General features: G+C 46.2%; 1 protein-coding gene across 1 annotated transcript in view; it reads right to left on the bottom strand.

Moving 5' to 3' along the window:
* Window positions 1–3,482: 3,482 nt before the first annotated feature.
* The window catches only part of LOC8028341 (solute carrier family 35 member G1), a 101,094-nt gene continuing 89,072 nt past the window's right edge, over window positions 3,483–15,504 (bottom strand). The window contains exons 2-3 of the mRNA XM_042290897.1: window positions 6,292–6,554; window positions 3,483–4,839 (exon numbers count right to left, since the gene is read on the bottom strand). Of these exons, the coding sequence (XP_042146831.1) occupies window positions 3,999–4,839; window positions 6,292–6,491 (1,041 nt within the window). The 5' untranslated portion in view covers window positions 6,492–6,554 and the 3' untranslated portion in view covers window positions 3,483–3,998. The remainder of the gene's footprint in view (window positions 4,840–6,291; window positions 6,555–15,504) is intronic.

Below are 15,504 nucleotides of genomic sequence, written 5' to 3' on the forward strand. Positions count from 1 at the left end.
GCTAGCCATTCAGATGCTGTGCACTGTTTTTTTTTTTAGAGCGCAGCTCCTAGGCGCCCGTTTCCGGCTTGAATGGCGTCGCCGTCGCCGTCACCGTCGGCGTAACCGCGCGGTGCATTATGGGAAATGTCCCATAATGCACCACGCAGGGAGGAGAAGGAGAGGGAGGAGGAGGGAGAGGAGGAAGGAGGAGGAGAAGAAAGAGGAGGAGGAGCTTGAATAACGAGGGGAGGAGGAGGGAAGAGGGGTATACGCTCCCCTCAGTTGCCTTCCCTCCTCCTCAAGAGCTGCGCTCCAATTCGGCGTTACGGGGAGTTGTAAACGGCTTTCATTTTTTAACTCTTTGCTTTCGCTGTTATAGTATTATTTAACCAAAACAGATAGAAACGATATAAGCACCGCAGCTTGCTTTCAAATCGTTTGTTATTTAACAAGACAGGATTGTAAACTACAAACTAAGTTGCTGTTGTTATTTTGAGATTGTGGGGTGATTGTGGCTATATCAAGCTGTTTTTTTTTTACTGCATATACCTTCACGAAATAAAGATAATAAAAATAAATTCACACTCGCACGCGCACGCACGTAAAATAAAAGCGTGAAATATGTCTCACCTGATCTCACAGCTCACATTATATACGTTTTGTTATCGATTGCGGTGTACGTCATAAAACGAGTGGGACGTAGTAAGTATAGCGAACCTATTCCCTAAAACTCCCCTGTTAACTCTGGTAAATATTCGTCGTAGCCGGCACATTTTTATCTGTGCTTTTCAGTGGCGAATTTAAGCTGTCCAGAACCCTAGAGCCCACCGGGTCAAAACTATGAGGGGGAAAAGAAAGATGCGGCGTAAGATCTGCGCTTGAATACACCTATCAAAATGTGTCATGGTTTAACCACGAGGTCTCGTGCTCGTGGCAAAATCATGTCAGCCATGTTGTGCACGGCATGACTCTTGGAAATCCATGAAGCAAATCACGTGCAATCTAAGTTCTAACGCCACTCGTAAATCTGTTCGCGATTACTCACCTCCTGCTAATTTTTTTTTCTTATTTTTTATATTTTTCCTAAATTTAGCGATTACTGCGCAGAATGGAGAAAAAAATCAAATGATATAAATCGTCATCGAAATGATGATTTAAATCGTACCGATTTGTCTATCAAGATTTAAATCGGAAACTTTTCCTCAATATAATACCGAAAAATGTTTTATATTGTTTGTATATCAGTGTTTGCTTCCCATGGGCATTTATTTTGTATTTGAAGGAAAGGATGATCAAGCAGGAACGATTCATATCAGGCAGCAATTAGAAAACACGGATATAGTGATAAAAAAGTCACTTTTTTAGCTGACGTAACTTAAATAATGTATGTAAATATGATATACTTATTTAAAATTATTATATTTTTTTCTACTTTGTTGCTGTGACTTAGTTTGATGGCTGCCGACAAATCTATGATTGGAATGTGTCCGCTAAGGCGAACATTTAGCTACGGAAGTTAGTGCGTTTTAATAATTAGTTCGCTCATCAACACGCCACATTTGTGAACTAACGTCTACCGCGGCCTATAGCGTATTATCTAAGGAAATCATTTATTTCTAGCCCCTTCCCCTTTTTGTTTAGACATATCGGATATTTTTTGATGTTGAAACTCAGCGATAGACGTTTTGCAAAAAAAATATTCTTACATGGCCGCTCGCGATGTACGCAACTAATTTTGGGAGCGGTCCGTGTGCTTCTTCTTGTCATCCTTGCTCTCGCAGCATCTGCCAAGTGACCTGCACGTTACACTGAAGACAGTGTGAGGTAGAGCTAGGACTCCAAGCAGACGGCGTTGCCTCCAAGGTCGCCAGCGTCGTCTGCTTCAGCCGGTTCCATACAGTCAGTTCCCGGCATTCCTTTCGGCACCGCGAACGGCGCCGCAGGGCGCGGCGAGACGCGAGCATCACGTTATCTCTCCACAGTCAATCAAGTTGTTGCATAGGCCGAGAACGACGCAGAAGAACGAATTGCAAAGCTTGACGCGTGACCATTATCAAGCCAGGTCTTGCGTTTCCCAAGTTGACAACAGGAAAGATGCCGCCCCTAACTCTGACACTTATGAAACGCAGGGAGTGGGATTATAGCTTCGTGACTTGTTCTCATTCGTCCTTGTCGGCTAATCCTGTAACATCATTGGCTGCGCAGCCAAGTGCTCGGGACTCGACGCGAACTCAAGATTGAGATACGCCGTCGTTGTTCCACCTATCGCACGCCTGCTAAGGGTGAAGCGAACTTGACGGGGCTACACTCTAAAAAAAGCCCATGTGTCTACTTACGGAAGCAACTAAGCGAATGACGATGTCGAAACATATGTTTAGACAAAAAACTGCACTATAAGTTGTGACATTAACCAATTCAAGCGTGGCGTTTTGCATTGCTTAATGTCACAACTCGGATTGCGTTTTTTTGGACTAAACATATGTTTCGGGGTATCGTGATCATTCGCTGAGCTGCCTCCGTAAGTTGCGGTGATTGGGACTCCGAGTGTTGTGTGGGAAGTAGACTCACGGGCTTTTTTTTAAGGTGAACTCTCAGTTTGTTCCTCTTGAGTGAAAAACAGGAGCATATAAGATTAGCAGAAAGTATACTCCAAATTATGAATTTCCGCATGCACCTATTTAATTATTGTAAAACTTCTACAGTTTCAGAAGTGATGACGTCTTTACACCAAAAATATTCAACGGTAATGTAATGTTAATTTAAGTGGTGGTTGGGAAGAGGGGATGAGCTAGAAGATAGTCCGTTTGGCTTCGTTTTAAATTTAAGTTGGAAAGACGAGCCTCAGATAAGCTAACTGGTAATATAAGGTCAACAATCGGGCGGCGCCAGGTTGATCAAAAGGAAGTCCTTGTTTTGTGTGTTGTTGTCGTCGCCGGTGCTGTCCTGTGTCGTAAAAATGGTTTACAGCTTTATTGGTTAGAATGAGTGTCACACACCTATACTGGCGTAAACATTTAACCCAGTTAGGTTCAGGGTAACACCTTAGAGCTTACTTAAATCTTAGCTATTATAAATTGCGTGTTTGGTGTTTTCTTAGACGCAAACTAGTATGAACTGTCACCACTACGAGCGTAACGCTCGAAGTTGTAAAAGGCATTTTTTATGCGAAAAAAAAATTATGCATTTGATTTCGTTCTACGATTATTTAAAGCGTCGAGTTCTTTCCAGTTCCGCACAAGAAGCTTAGACGACTCGAATGGTATAACCCAGGCGTCTACCCTCATCGCAAGAGTTTCCAGAGGAAGTTTAACCTTCTTCGTGCGACCCACGTGCTGTAAAGAGTGCAATTGATTATTTTGATTATTTTCGAGCCATTTCCTTCGTACACGTCTAAAAAAGAAACCGAAGACAAGTTGAATTAGAATATAGTATATATTCTAATTCTACCCACGTAATTCACGTAATATGTTCTAACTCTACCCACGTAATCTTGAAAATTATGTGCAGAAGTCAAGATGAGAATAACCTCTTTATTTAGCTGCTGTCTTTTCTACTTTGGGTATTTCCTGAACCCTAGGCTAGCAGTTGTACTATCCTGATCAAATGTCTCCTATACAGCAGATGAGCACCTAGGGGTAGACTAAGTTCCCGTTGTCTAAACATGTACACAACTTTGCCTCCAACTTTGTGTAATTCAGTCAACGAAAAAAGTAAAAAGATACAACATCAGTTGCAACAAGCACTGACCCTCCATCCTTTTTTATTTTGTTCATCACCTGCGCAAACGGGGAGATAATAATCCTTATATTATCACAGCTATACAACGTAACCGGCTCAAGCTTCACACGATATGTGAGTTGTTGACTAGGACAGACATTTCCCGCTCCGCCAGAGAACGACGCGCACGTTCTACGGCCCCCATCGCAAACTGCCCCGATCCGTCCATCGCGCAGCCCACGTGACGTCGCCCGGCGAACGAGCATCGTTGGCGCCTCCCCGCGGGAGCACTCCCGGGGTCAGAGCGCGAGCCAGCCGAGCCTCGTCCTCGCCGCCGAGCTGGCGGGCAGCGACAACACCCATTTGCGCAGTCCCGTGAGCAGCACGCATGTTGTGACCAGAAGCGCGCCCGACATGGTGTACCGGTCCGGCACCTCGCCGAAGAAGATGACCTGCCAGATGAAGACGAACACGATGTCCGCGGCCGCCCGGACCACGGACACGGGCCCGGCCTGCTCCAGCTGAAGAGCCCTGGTGAGCAGGATCTGTCCGGCGAAGCTGAACACGGCCAGCAGCACGAGCAGCCAGCGGTCGAGCCCGCACTCTGGCGGCTCGAGTTTGGCCACGGCGAGCGTGATGGCGGTGGTCTCGAGGATGGCGACCCAGCCGAAGTTGAACATGATGACCGAGTGGTGGACGCCTTTGACTTTGCGCACCACGATGTAGACGCTGGCGCCGAAGACCGTGGAAGACAGGGCGGCCAGTACGCCTCGCAGCTCGAAGTCGGCGCTGCCGCTGAATAGCACGGGCGGCTTGGTAATGAGCCCCAGGCCGACCAGTGTGACGAGCACGGCGGCCACGTGGAACAGGCCACAGGGTTCCTTGAGGAAGACCTTGGCGAGCGCCGACACGAAGACCGGCACGCTGAAGATGATGACGGACGCGTCGGCGATAGGCATGTAGTGGATGGCGTAGAAGCGGAGAAAGAGACTGGTGGCTCCCAGCAGTCCGCGTAGAATCAGCAGCTTCCTCACGCCGGGGGGCCCCAGCGGGGGCTGCCGGCTGGCCACCACCAGTGGGGACGTGAACACGAGGATGCCCAGGAAGCGCACCATGGCCAGCTCGCCGGCGTGCAGGTACCTGCGCGGGGCAGAGCGGCCATTTGCGTATCAATCGAGGCGGACCAACACCAGTCGGTGTTAGGAGTTCAGGGGAAACTCCGTGCCATCTCTTTCCACTTTAGCAGAGCGCGCGTTGGAGAGGAGCTCGCCTCCTCTCCAGCGTTCGCTCTGCTAAAGTGAAGAGAGGTGGGAGGAGTTTCCCCTGAACTCCCAACCTGTCACCGACTATAGGATATTCGAGGCCTGTGCACTACGATTGTGACGTCATCAGAGTGAGGTCGAGCGAAAACACGGATTGGACACCGATGGTACGTCAACGTTTGGCTGGTCCTCGCGTCCAATCAACGCGTCGATGCACGCTCGGCACCGGACTCGGGTCCAATTGCTAAGTCAGCGCCACCCGATTGAGATGACGTTCCGTGGAGGAAGAGGAGGATGTTTACAGGCCTTGATTATTTTAGATGATGTTGGAAGAACGCGACAGTTCGTTCGTGTATCTCCTGTGGTCTTAGGTACACTCGTGAAATCACGAAATAACTTTGCTGACAGCGCCAAAAAGATGCCAGCAAGTGTCCAAATCAAAGTTGAATTTCATTTCGAAGCATTTCCTGCCAAGTCTACGGCGTGTCGAGATCCGTGTTCTATATGCGTCTCGCGTATCTGCGGGTATGTTTATGATGGACGCCCTAACGGAGCGACCCTCGCGAAACCGACGTGCCGCATAAAAAAAACTGAGCCATAAAAATAAAATTATTCGAACATATATACTTACGACTAAAAATACTCCCAAAAATGCAGATGCAGCAAGACATTGGCGGTATGTTACAGAAGAATAGTCCAGAAGTCCCGTGTAGCACACCCTCCACTCCCTCCATCCACCGTTTAGCGCTTCATTTGTTTTTAGGGGTGCACACTGGGCCGTTGACAGCCACACGCGCGCGTGTTCCCAAGTTGGCGGGCGGACGGTCGGGGATTTTATCCTACCATCGATAGGAAGAGAAGGATGTTCAGCATTGCCTGTCCCTGGACGATGACCGCCTCACTGGCGATTCTGAGTGCAGTGTCAGTCTAAAAAAAAGGAAGGACGCCTTTTTTTTTCAACAAAACGACAGACCATTGGATTGATACACCGTTCGTTGTTTTGCTCGGTTGATTAAAGGAAGAGAAATAATCGTTCATCCGAGCGTATAATGGCGTAGTACATGCAGGCATTTTTGAGAGAGTAGAGCTCCTCCGGCTTCAAAATAAAGGTCAACCCATAAAATCACTGGATGAACGCGACATCCTAAATCCATCCACGTAGATCTGCCGGACGTCGATCACCCAGGTGCCCTTCCTTCTAGTAGCAACCGTGAAACTTTTGACTACTGTCTTTGCCGCCAGTAAACAGGACAGATTTCCGTTGCCAGCTATGTAAATGGTACTTATTACCATTATTGTTGAAAGGAATGCATCTTAATTGTCTTCTTACCTGAGCCTCTTGACGATGACGGTGCAGAGCGAGAAGAAGAGGCTCGACAGGGACGAAAAGGCGAGTCCCTTGTAGAGTGCCCACGAGTGGCCCGAGCCGGGGTCCTCGTCGGCGGCCCCATCGGCGCTGGGTTCGAACTCTTCGTCCTCTCCGGGCTGGAGAAGGGGCAAAGCCTGCGACGACGCGCTGGACGACGGCATGGGCCGCGGCTCACGGATGAGCCCCGCCGTCTTCCTTCAGGCGCCCTCATCGCTGCCGGCCATCTGCGCATAGAGCGACAACGACGTATGAGCAGCCGCCGTCAACCACTGACTCGGCCATTGACAAGAGCACTCTGGCTGCCTTCGGTACTATATATAAGGCTTGCAGTGACATCTCGACAGCGGTCATTCTGGAGGCCGTGCCGCAGAGCGGGTACCTCTTGACACATATATTGTAAAAGTATTTCGCAAGATTGAAGCCCACTACGACTACATGAAAATGCAGACTGATACCGACGAAGTCAATATGTGGAGCTCATATAATGGTCTTAAGCTACATCACAGAAAAAATAACGTCTTCCCATTTAGCTGAAAACGTGTAGTGCATACATATCCTTACATGCTCAACATGTCCGAAATAAAAATGATTTCTGCCATGCGCGATCTTGGAGTGTTATGAGATTCCGCATTTTGAATAGACTCGCACGTCTATGCTGTGGTGGCTTCATTATTGAGGATGCTGGGCATTATAGAATAAAATTACCCGAGTTTAAAATACTGCACTTTTGCTCTATAATTTTGTTGTCCACTCAGGATTTGAATTTGATTCTACTTCCTGGAATTCACTTAATTCTGCAAAATCTAAACAGATTGAAAACGTCCAGAGAAGCCTTATGTGTTGAATATTATGACTCGTCCCTCGGAAAGGATTATAACTATGACTATAACTGCCTGCTGAGTTAACTGGGTAAGGACACGCTTTCCAAAAGAGAAAATCTTTATGATTTGTTATTTTTGCACAAACTTTTAGATGGCAAAGTGTCATGCTAAAGTTCGTTATCTACCGTAAGCTTTTATTTGTCTAGTTGCTTTTTGAGGTCAATGGAACTGTTTTATGTAGGTGGATGCTCCCACCTCTTGCCTGTCACCCGAATAGAAGCCTCGTTTATTAGTGTGTTTCGCCACCTTCAATTGACATGTTTATGCCTTTAAACTATCTGAAAAACTTTGTCATGCCAAAACTATAGTAAGGTATGGGAGTTTTTTTTTTAGATTTTTCCGGTATTTTTGGTTTTATAATGTTAGAGTGCTTGATGTCGGTGTGTATGTTTCTTTCTTGTTTGTGTTGCGATGCACCACCGGGAAGGGATGTTGCCGTTAATCAATTAGAGATCGCCAAAAGGGCACCATGATGGTGCTCGTCGCGTTTCTGTACGTGTTCTATCAACGCTGAACCAATCATAAACAGAAGAAGGCTCAGTGACTTGCGATTTTGAAGCTGCTTGATTGATTCCCCTACTTCGTAGCTTCGGCTGCGTCTGGACCTAAGCTGAAACGATGTACAGCTTTGACAGGGTTGGAGTACTGTGGAAGCTACGTTAACCTCGGTGACGTAGCACAAATTAGTTGACGCCGAGAATAGCTGTAACGGAGTTGGAGCACTACGGATGCTAGGTTAGCCTTGACAATGTAGCACGAAGTAGTTGATGCCTAGTACAGGTCCTCGAACCCGCGTGCTGGGTTGCAGCGATGCAGGGCTGCAGCAGTGCTGTAGCCCCGCACAGCTGCACTTGCCATATAGTCCAGACGCCATTGAAGGCAGGCTGTATACGGTGAGCGAGTCATACAGAACGTGTCCCTTCGCGTGTGAGAGGTGAGATCGAAGGTGGAAAAACTGAGGAGTTCTTCAGCGCACGAGGGGAGACGCGAAAAGGTGAAGGGAAGTGATCACGTGTGCGACGAAGCTCCGCCCGAGCAGACGCTAATCTTTTTTGTGGGTAGCGAACGACGCTTTGGCCGCGAGTGTCTTCGTTCGTTGTAGAGCGCCTGGCAGTTGCTAGCCAACACGAGACCCCGTACCCTTTCAGCTATTAAAGGCTCATTCACACACTTGCAACTACTTACACGGCCGAGTCCGTTACGACCTCGTGGGATATTTGGCGACAAGAACACACTGGCGTCATTTATCGGGTGAGCGTGAATCACTTGCGATTTTCGTTTTTTTTCCTCCTTTTCCACGCGCATCATTTTTCTTTTTTAAACTGTTGGCTCGAAAAACTGATAATATTATAAACGACCATTTCTTCTAGATAGTGCGTACACTTTGACCTCGCATTTGAACTTCCCCCTAGCGAAAGGCAGTTCCAGTGCCTCCTCATAGATGGCGCCAGCGTGCCGTTTGTTCACTTGTCATAATGCACCACAAGTGGCCCTAATACACTCGGCCGTAAGCAGTCGCGAGTGTAAATCAGCCCAGTAAAAACAAAACAAAAAGGTTTCATTTTTTTTTTTTATAGCCGAAGAAAAGGCATTTATTGCTACGACTATTGTCGTTGACAGCTTCCAGAAGCACGAGGGCATGGCTTATGTTCCCGCCTCTTGCTTCGAGAGTCGTTCTTTGGCGATCTTATCGGCTAATGCCGCGGTATGATTGGTTTCGGAGCAATCATGAGATGGTCAAAACCTGACACGCCCCGCGTTTCTTAATTAAGCTGCCAGGGAATTCTCTGTGGACCGCGCTATAGGAGGTATTCGCTGGACGCCATACTTGAGGGCGATGTTTAGAGCGCATGCCCAGAACGAGCTCACATTAATAGCCTGCTAAGACCGGCAACCTTTATGGTGCTAAATGCAAGCTCCAAAAGGACCGCGGAAGCTCGCCGTCAGCACGCGCTCAGCCGCCGTGCACACAGATATGGCCGCCAGTGAATACTCCCTATAACTGATGGTTCCACCGAGATCCTCGTGTTCAATAGGTATAGACCACACCGTGGTACAGACGTAGAATACAAAAACAAAAATCAAACTCTCGCGCGGAGTTGCTGGACAACGAGGTGTTATATTTCGAGTGAAGAACAAACAAGGACAGGTCCTGGAGCCAATGAGAAACCCTCTTTGTGTCTTGATATAAAAAAAAAAGAAGAAATTAACCCACACTATTGGTTGTACAAAATCACGACGTTGATCTGTGCAACAGATCCTTCAGGAACACAAGTGAACGGGACTGGAGAGTCAACAAACGCCCAAGTGCCATGCAGTAAAGGCGCAGACTGTATAACGTAGACGCATAACTCCCTCTACATTCAATGTGCTTACCGTATTTAGGGCTAATTTCTCGTTGGCCCTTGGTATGTAAGTACATAGACCTCCGACTGGAGACAACCATGACTTTTTTGTAACTTTTGGGAAGCACTGCTTACTTATCTTGGGTCTCGTACCCTTCCGTTTCTGATCATGGGCGACGTGCCCATTGATAAGACCATGAGTAACGTGACTTGCATTGAACTGACCGATATTGCAGCAGCCTATGGATGCTCAAACGCGATAGCACATACCCACTAGGATTATCCATAATGCACGTCATTACTTGACATATGTGTCACAAATATACACGATACCGATATCACATCTGCCGTCTTTTCCAAGGATATTAGTGACCACCTTCCTATCTTCTGCTTAACGTCCATAATCAATAAAAAATATGTAAAAAAATGTACGTACTCTTATCGAAAAATAGATGAGCAATTGCTCGCTAATTTTTCCTGCAATGATTGAGAGTGCTGACTGTAGCAATGTTTTCGAAGAAACGAATGCTGACGTTCACGTTGCATTCAGATAGTTTTCAAAGACCTTTAGAAAATGTCATGACGACGCTTTTCCCCACGTTCAAACTAGAAAATTGAAAAAAAAATTTAGAAAGTGATTGATAAGTGAACGTCTTTATAAAAAATTAAGTGAAAAAAAAAAAATGTTCGATGACTTTGTCAAAACCCGAGACCAACAGATTTTGACGCGATTTAGGAAGATGAGAAACAAACTAACGGCAGATATAAAAAAAGCAAAGCGGGATTATTATCAGGACGTGTTAGACAACATAAAAAAACGAGCCGAGGAAAGTGTGGGACGCAGTAAATGAAATAACCAATTGAAAGACTTCTTCCACGTGTATACACCCGATCATCTTTGAAAATAAAAATATACTGAAGGCAAGCACCTAGCAAAAAATATAAACGAACATTTTATTAGTGTTGGTACAAGTAGTGAAAAGAGAATGGCGGAGAAAGTTACGTGATAGACGGTACTGCGTCGTTGAAAAACTCAATAATGCATAAACCAACCACACCGTATGAAATGGCTGGGTTGATTGCAAGTTTAAAGGATACGCCTGCAGCTGGCACTAATGAATTCAAAATCAGTGCCAGTAGAACATTCTCCGAAAAACTTAGCCATATTCGTTCATGCATTGTATACAATTATGCTACTGACCGAGGAATTGCAGAATGAGCTAAACATTGCAAGATTAAGTCCAATAGTACGTATAAAAGTGGTGAAAGTTTAAATATTTACAGACCATCCTTGATTCTGCTTTTTTTCTTTGACAAAATATTTGAAACGGTAATTAACATAAGATTAGAGGAATTTTGTTAATAATGTAACGTTATAAACAAAGCACCCCCCCAATATGGCTTTCAAAAACAAATCCACAGAGCAAGCTGTACTCCACAACAAAAACGGAATAATTGACAAGATTTAATAAAATAACTTTTACGCATTAGGTTTCTTGTGGACTTCACCAACGCATTTGACATGATACAGCATATCGTATTAATTAAACACTCATATGGAGTACGTGGTGTGGCTCTACAACTTCCTGAAAATTACTTAACGAATACATATTTGTATTTTTCCTTTAATGAAATACCTTCCGACAAATTAAAAGTAAAAGATAGAGCGCCTCAAGAATCTATTCTAGGTTCTTTATTGTTATTTATTTACGAAAATAATATGACAACCACAAAAGACTCACAGCAACTAATTATGTTCGTAGACGACACAAACGTATTATTAGGGCCGAGTCTAAAGGTTCACTACAAGGAAAGGTTACCAGGTTAAATTGTCAAATTGGCTGAAAAACAACAAACTGCGGCTTAACGCAAAAAAAACTAACAACATCATATTTCGATCCCATCAATAAAGAAGGCCAAACACACTCTAAAAAAAAGCTTGTGCGTCTACTTTCCCGCAGAACACTCGGAGAGCTAATCACCGCAACTTACGGAGGCAGCTCAGCGAATCACGATGCCTAAACATATGTTTAGACCAAAAAACGCAGTCCGAGTTGTGACAAAGTAATGAAAAACGTCACGCTTGCATTGCTTAATGTCACAACTCAAGAGTGCGTTTTTTGGTCTAAACATATGTTTTGCCATCGTCATTCGCTGAGCTGCCTCCGTAAGCTGTGGTGGTTGGCCGTCTGAGTGTTGCGCAAGAAAGTAGACGCACGGGCTTTTCTTATAGTGCATCTGCACTTGTTAATTTTAACGAAATACCTTTAGAACAAGTTCGAAAATTTCTTGGGTGTATGGTTTAATAAAGAATTAAACTGGACGACACAAGTACAAAAGCTTTGCTCTGAATTGTCGAAAACAATAGGCTGTATTTATAAAATTGATAAACTGCTCCCTGGTTTAAAATCGCTTAGGGTAGTACTCTTTATATTATTCAGAAATATACGGTGTGTCAGTGTGGGGAACAACAAGAGGGAATTACAATAAAATAAGAGCCCTTCAAAAAAGACCCTCCTGATGTTATCAAGTTTTCACGGACACCGCTGCGAGACTTTCAAGCAAATCAATTGCTCCAAAGATATATTATAATGAAAGCCAACAAAATATATTACTTTTAACTGCTTCAGCTAGTACAAATATATATATATATATATATATATATATATATATATATATATATATATATATATATATATATATATATATATATTGTTGAGACGTTGATAAAAGAGATTTAATAGAAGATAGGAGGAAAATGCGACCAGTATGAATGGCGGTACAGCATTCAAGAGGCGCCCGTGCCGAGCGCGCGCTTGGTCAAACCCCTGCCTGTCTGTCCGTGCCACTTCTTCTTCCTTACATGCGCATCAGCCGCTTCATGCGGCTGATGTGTACCACGTCGGAGGACTTGGAGCGAAGGTCGCGGTGCGGCGTAACGGGCTCGACTTCATAATTGGTTGGGGAAAGCTGTCGGATGACACGAAAAGGGCCAACAAACTGTTTGAGAAACTTCTCGCACTTGCCCGGTGCTCGCCGGGGAGACCACAAGAGGACTTCGTCACCTATGTTATAGGCAGTGGGGAGGTGGCGGTCGTCATAGCGCAGTTTTTGTTGTTGCTGGGATTTAAGGGTGCGGATGCGGGCAAGCTGACGGGCGTCTTCTGCTCTGGAGACAATCTCCTCTGCGTAGGGTTGCATGAAGTTGTCAGGTTGGTAGGGTAATATCGTGTCAAGGGGTGTTAGGGGTTCGGATGCATAGAGCAAGTAGTAGGGAGAGTGTCCCGTGGTAGATTGTCGTGCAGTATTGTATGCATAGGTTACGTAGGGGAGGATGATGTCCCAATTGTCGTGATGATCGGCTACGTACATTGAAACCATGTCAGCGATAGTATGGTTGAAGCGCTCTGTTAATCCATTTGTTTGTGGGTGGTAGGCTGTTGTAACGCTGTGAACAGTCGAAGAAAGGCGGAGGACATCTTCGAGCACGTTGGATAGAAAGGGAGTGCCTCGATCGGTGATTATGTATTGTGGAGCTCCATGGCGCAGCAGTATCGAGTGGATAAAAAAGTTTGCGACTTCGTGGGCGGTAGCGGCGGGAACGGAGGCCGTCTCGACGTAGCGTGTTAAATGGTCAATCGCAACAAGTATCCACTTGTTGTTGCGAGTGGTTTGGGGAAAGGGGCCAAGGAAGTCAATTCCGATGCGTTCAAATGGGCGATGCGGTTGGGGAAGGGGTTGTAGGCAACCTGGAGGCTTTGTGGTAGGACGTTTCTTGGTCTGGCAGTGGTGGCAGGCTCGAACGTACTTGCTGATGCTGCGGGTCATGCCTGTCCAAAAGTAACTGCCTCGGATGCGAAAGTAAGTTTTAGAAAATCCAAGGTGGCCAGCTGTAGGGTCGTCATGGTTTGCTTGGATAAGATCCTTTTGTAGTCGGCGGGGAATCACTAAAAGCCATGGCCGTCCTTGTTGTGTGTCGTAGTTTCGCCTATAAAGAATGCCATCTCTGAGTTGAAAAAGACGGGCACGGCGCTGAATTTGGACAGAAGGATGCGGCAAAGCACCTTCAAGGCATTGAATAATGGGGTGCAATAAAGAATCGAAGCGTTGCTCTTGTGCAATGTTGACGGAGCTCAGGACAGCAGTTGTGTCTTTGTGGGCGGAGGAGTTCGAACATTGCGACCCATGGGGAAGGGGGCATCTGGAAAGGCTGTCAGCATCAAGGTGTCGTTTTCCAGATTTGTAATGAATCGTGTAGTTATAGTCTTGGAGTTTCAGGGACCAACGTCCGAGTCTTCCTGAAGGGTCTTTTAGGGTGGCTAACCAGCATAGGGCGTGATGATCGGTTACAATAGTGAAGTGTGTGCCGTATAGGTAGGGGCGGAACTTCGAGATCGCCCATACAACGGCCAAGCACTCGCGTTCAGTTATGGTATAGTTACGTTCACTTTTCGTTAATGTGCGGCTGGCGTAGGCGATTACTCTCTGGACACCGGAAATGTTCTGGGCCAGTACGGCGCCGAGGCCATGGCCACTGGCGTCTGTACGTATCTCAGTGTCAGAGCCAGGAACGAAGTGACCGAGCACTGGGACAGTGGTTAGGGCGGTTTTTAGGGCTTGAAAAGCATTGCTTTGAGGGCGATTCCATTGGAAAGCGGTGTTGTTACGGAGTAGCGTGTTGAGAGGTTCAGCGATGTGGGAGAATCCGGGTATAAATTTTCTGAAGTATGTGCAAAGGCCGAGAAAGGACCGAAGGTCTTTTAAATTTTTCGGAGATGGAAATTCAGAAACAGCTTGTAATTTAGATGGGTCAGGGCGAATGCCATCTGCACTAATGATATGACCGAGGACCTGAATTCGGCGAGCTGCAAAGATACATTTTTTTGTGTTTAGTTGCAAATTGGCGGTGAGAAAGCAATTCAGCACTTCTTCTAGCCTGTGCAAGTGCTCGTTGAATGAGGCGGAGAAAACAATTACGTCGTCGAGGTAACAAAGGCAGGTTCTCCACGTGAGACCCCGTAGCACAGTGTCCATCATGCGTTCGAATGTGGCAGGCGCATTGGACAGGCCAAACGGCATGACATTAAACTGGTATAGGCCGGAGGGTGTAACGAAAGCAGTTTTTGGCTTGTCGGCGTCGGCCATGGGTATCTGCCAATAACCGCTTCTAAGGTCCATGGAAGAAAAAAATGATGATCCCTGAAGAGTGTCGAGGGTGTCGTCGATTCTAGGTAACGGATAGACGTCTTTAGTGGTGATCTTGTTAAGTCGACGGTAATCTACACAAAATCGCCATGATCCGTCTTTTTTCTTGGTGAGAACAACAGGGGCCGACCATGGGCTGGATGATGGCTCGATTATGTTTCTTTGGAGCATATCTCTGACGTGATCGTCGACGGCCTTACGTTCGGTGGGTGAAATTCTATAAGGGCGGCTTCGAATGGGAGATGCTGTGCCGGTGTCAATGTGATGAGAGACTACCGAAGTTTGAGCTAGAGAGCGGCTATTAAAATCGAAGAGTTGTTCATACGAAACAAGAAGCTTTGTCAGGGCTTCCTTCTGGTGAGGAGGCAAGCTAGAGTCTATCATTTTAGCAACTTGTGCGGCGGTGCTTTGGGCAGCTGACGGTAGCCTCGTAGATGTAAGTTCGGAGAGCGTTGCAAGCGTGGTATAAGAATGAGATGTTAGAGTGGCCAAACGTGCACCACGGGGAACAATTTGCGACTCAGTAGATGTGTTGGTGACGAAAAGAGAAACTTGTCCTTGAGTTGTCGTGGCGATGCAGTAGGGAAGAATAACTGGCTTTTTTGCGACAAAGTTTGCGATGGGTTCAATGAAACCAGTGGTGCTTTCGAATGGACGGTCCGGCAGGAGGGTGATAGCAATAGCGGAAAGGGGGGGCAAGAGGTAATCGTCGTCGGTGTGAAGCGAAATGGGTGAATTTTCGT

The sequence above is a fragment of the Ixodes scapularis genome, unplaced genomic scaffold (assembly GCF_016920785.2).
Source record: "Ixodes scapularis isolate PalLabHiFi unplaced genomic scaffold, ASM1692078v2 PGA_scaffold1__304_contigs__length_218370807, whole genome shotgun sequence".
NCBI classification, from domain to species: Eukaryota; Metazoa; Arthropoda; class Arachnida; order Ixodida; family Ixodidae; genus Ixodes; species Ixodes scapularis.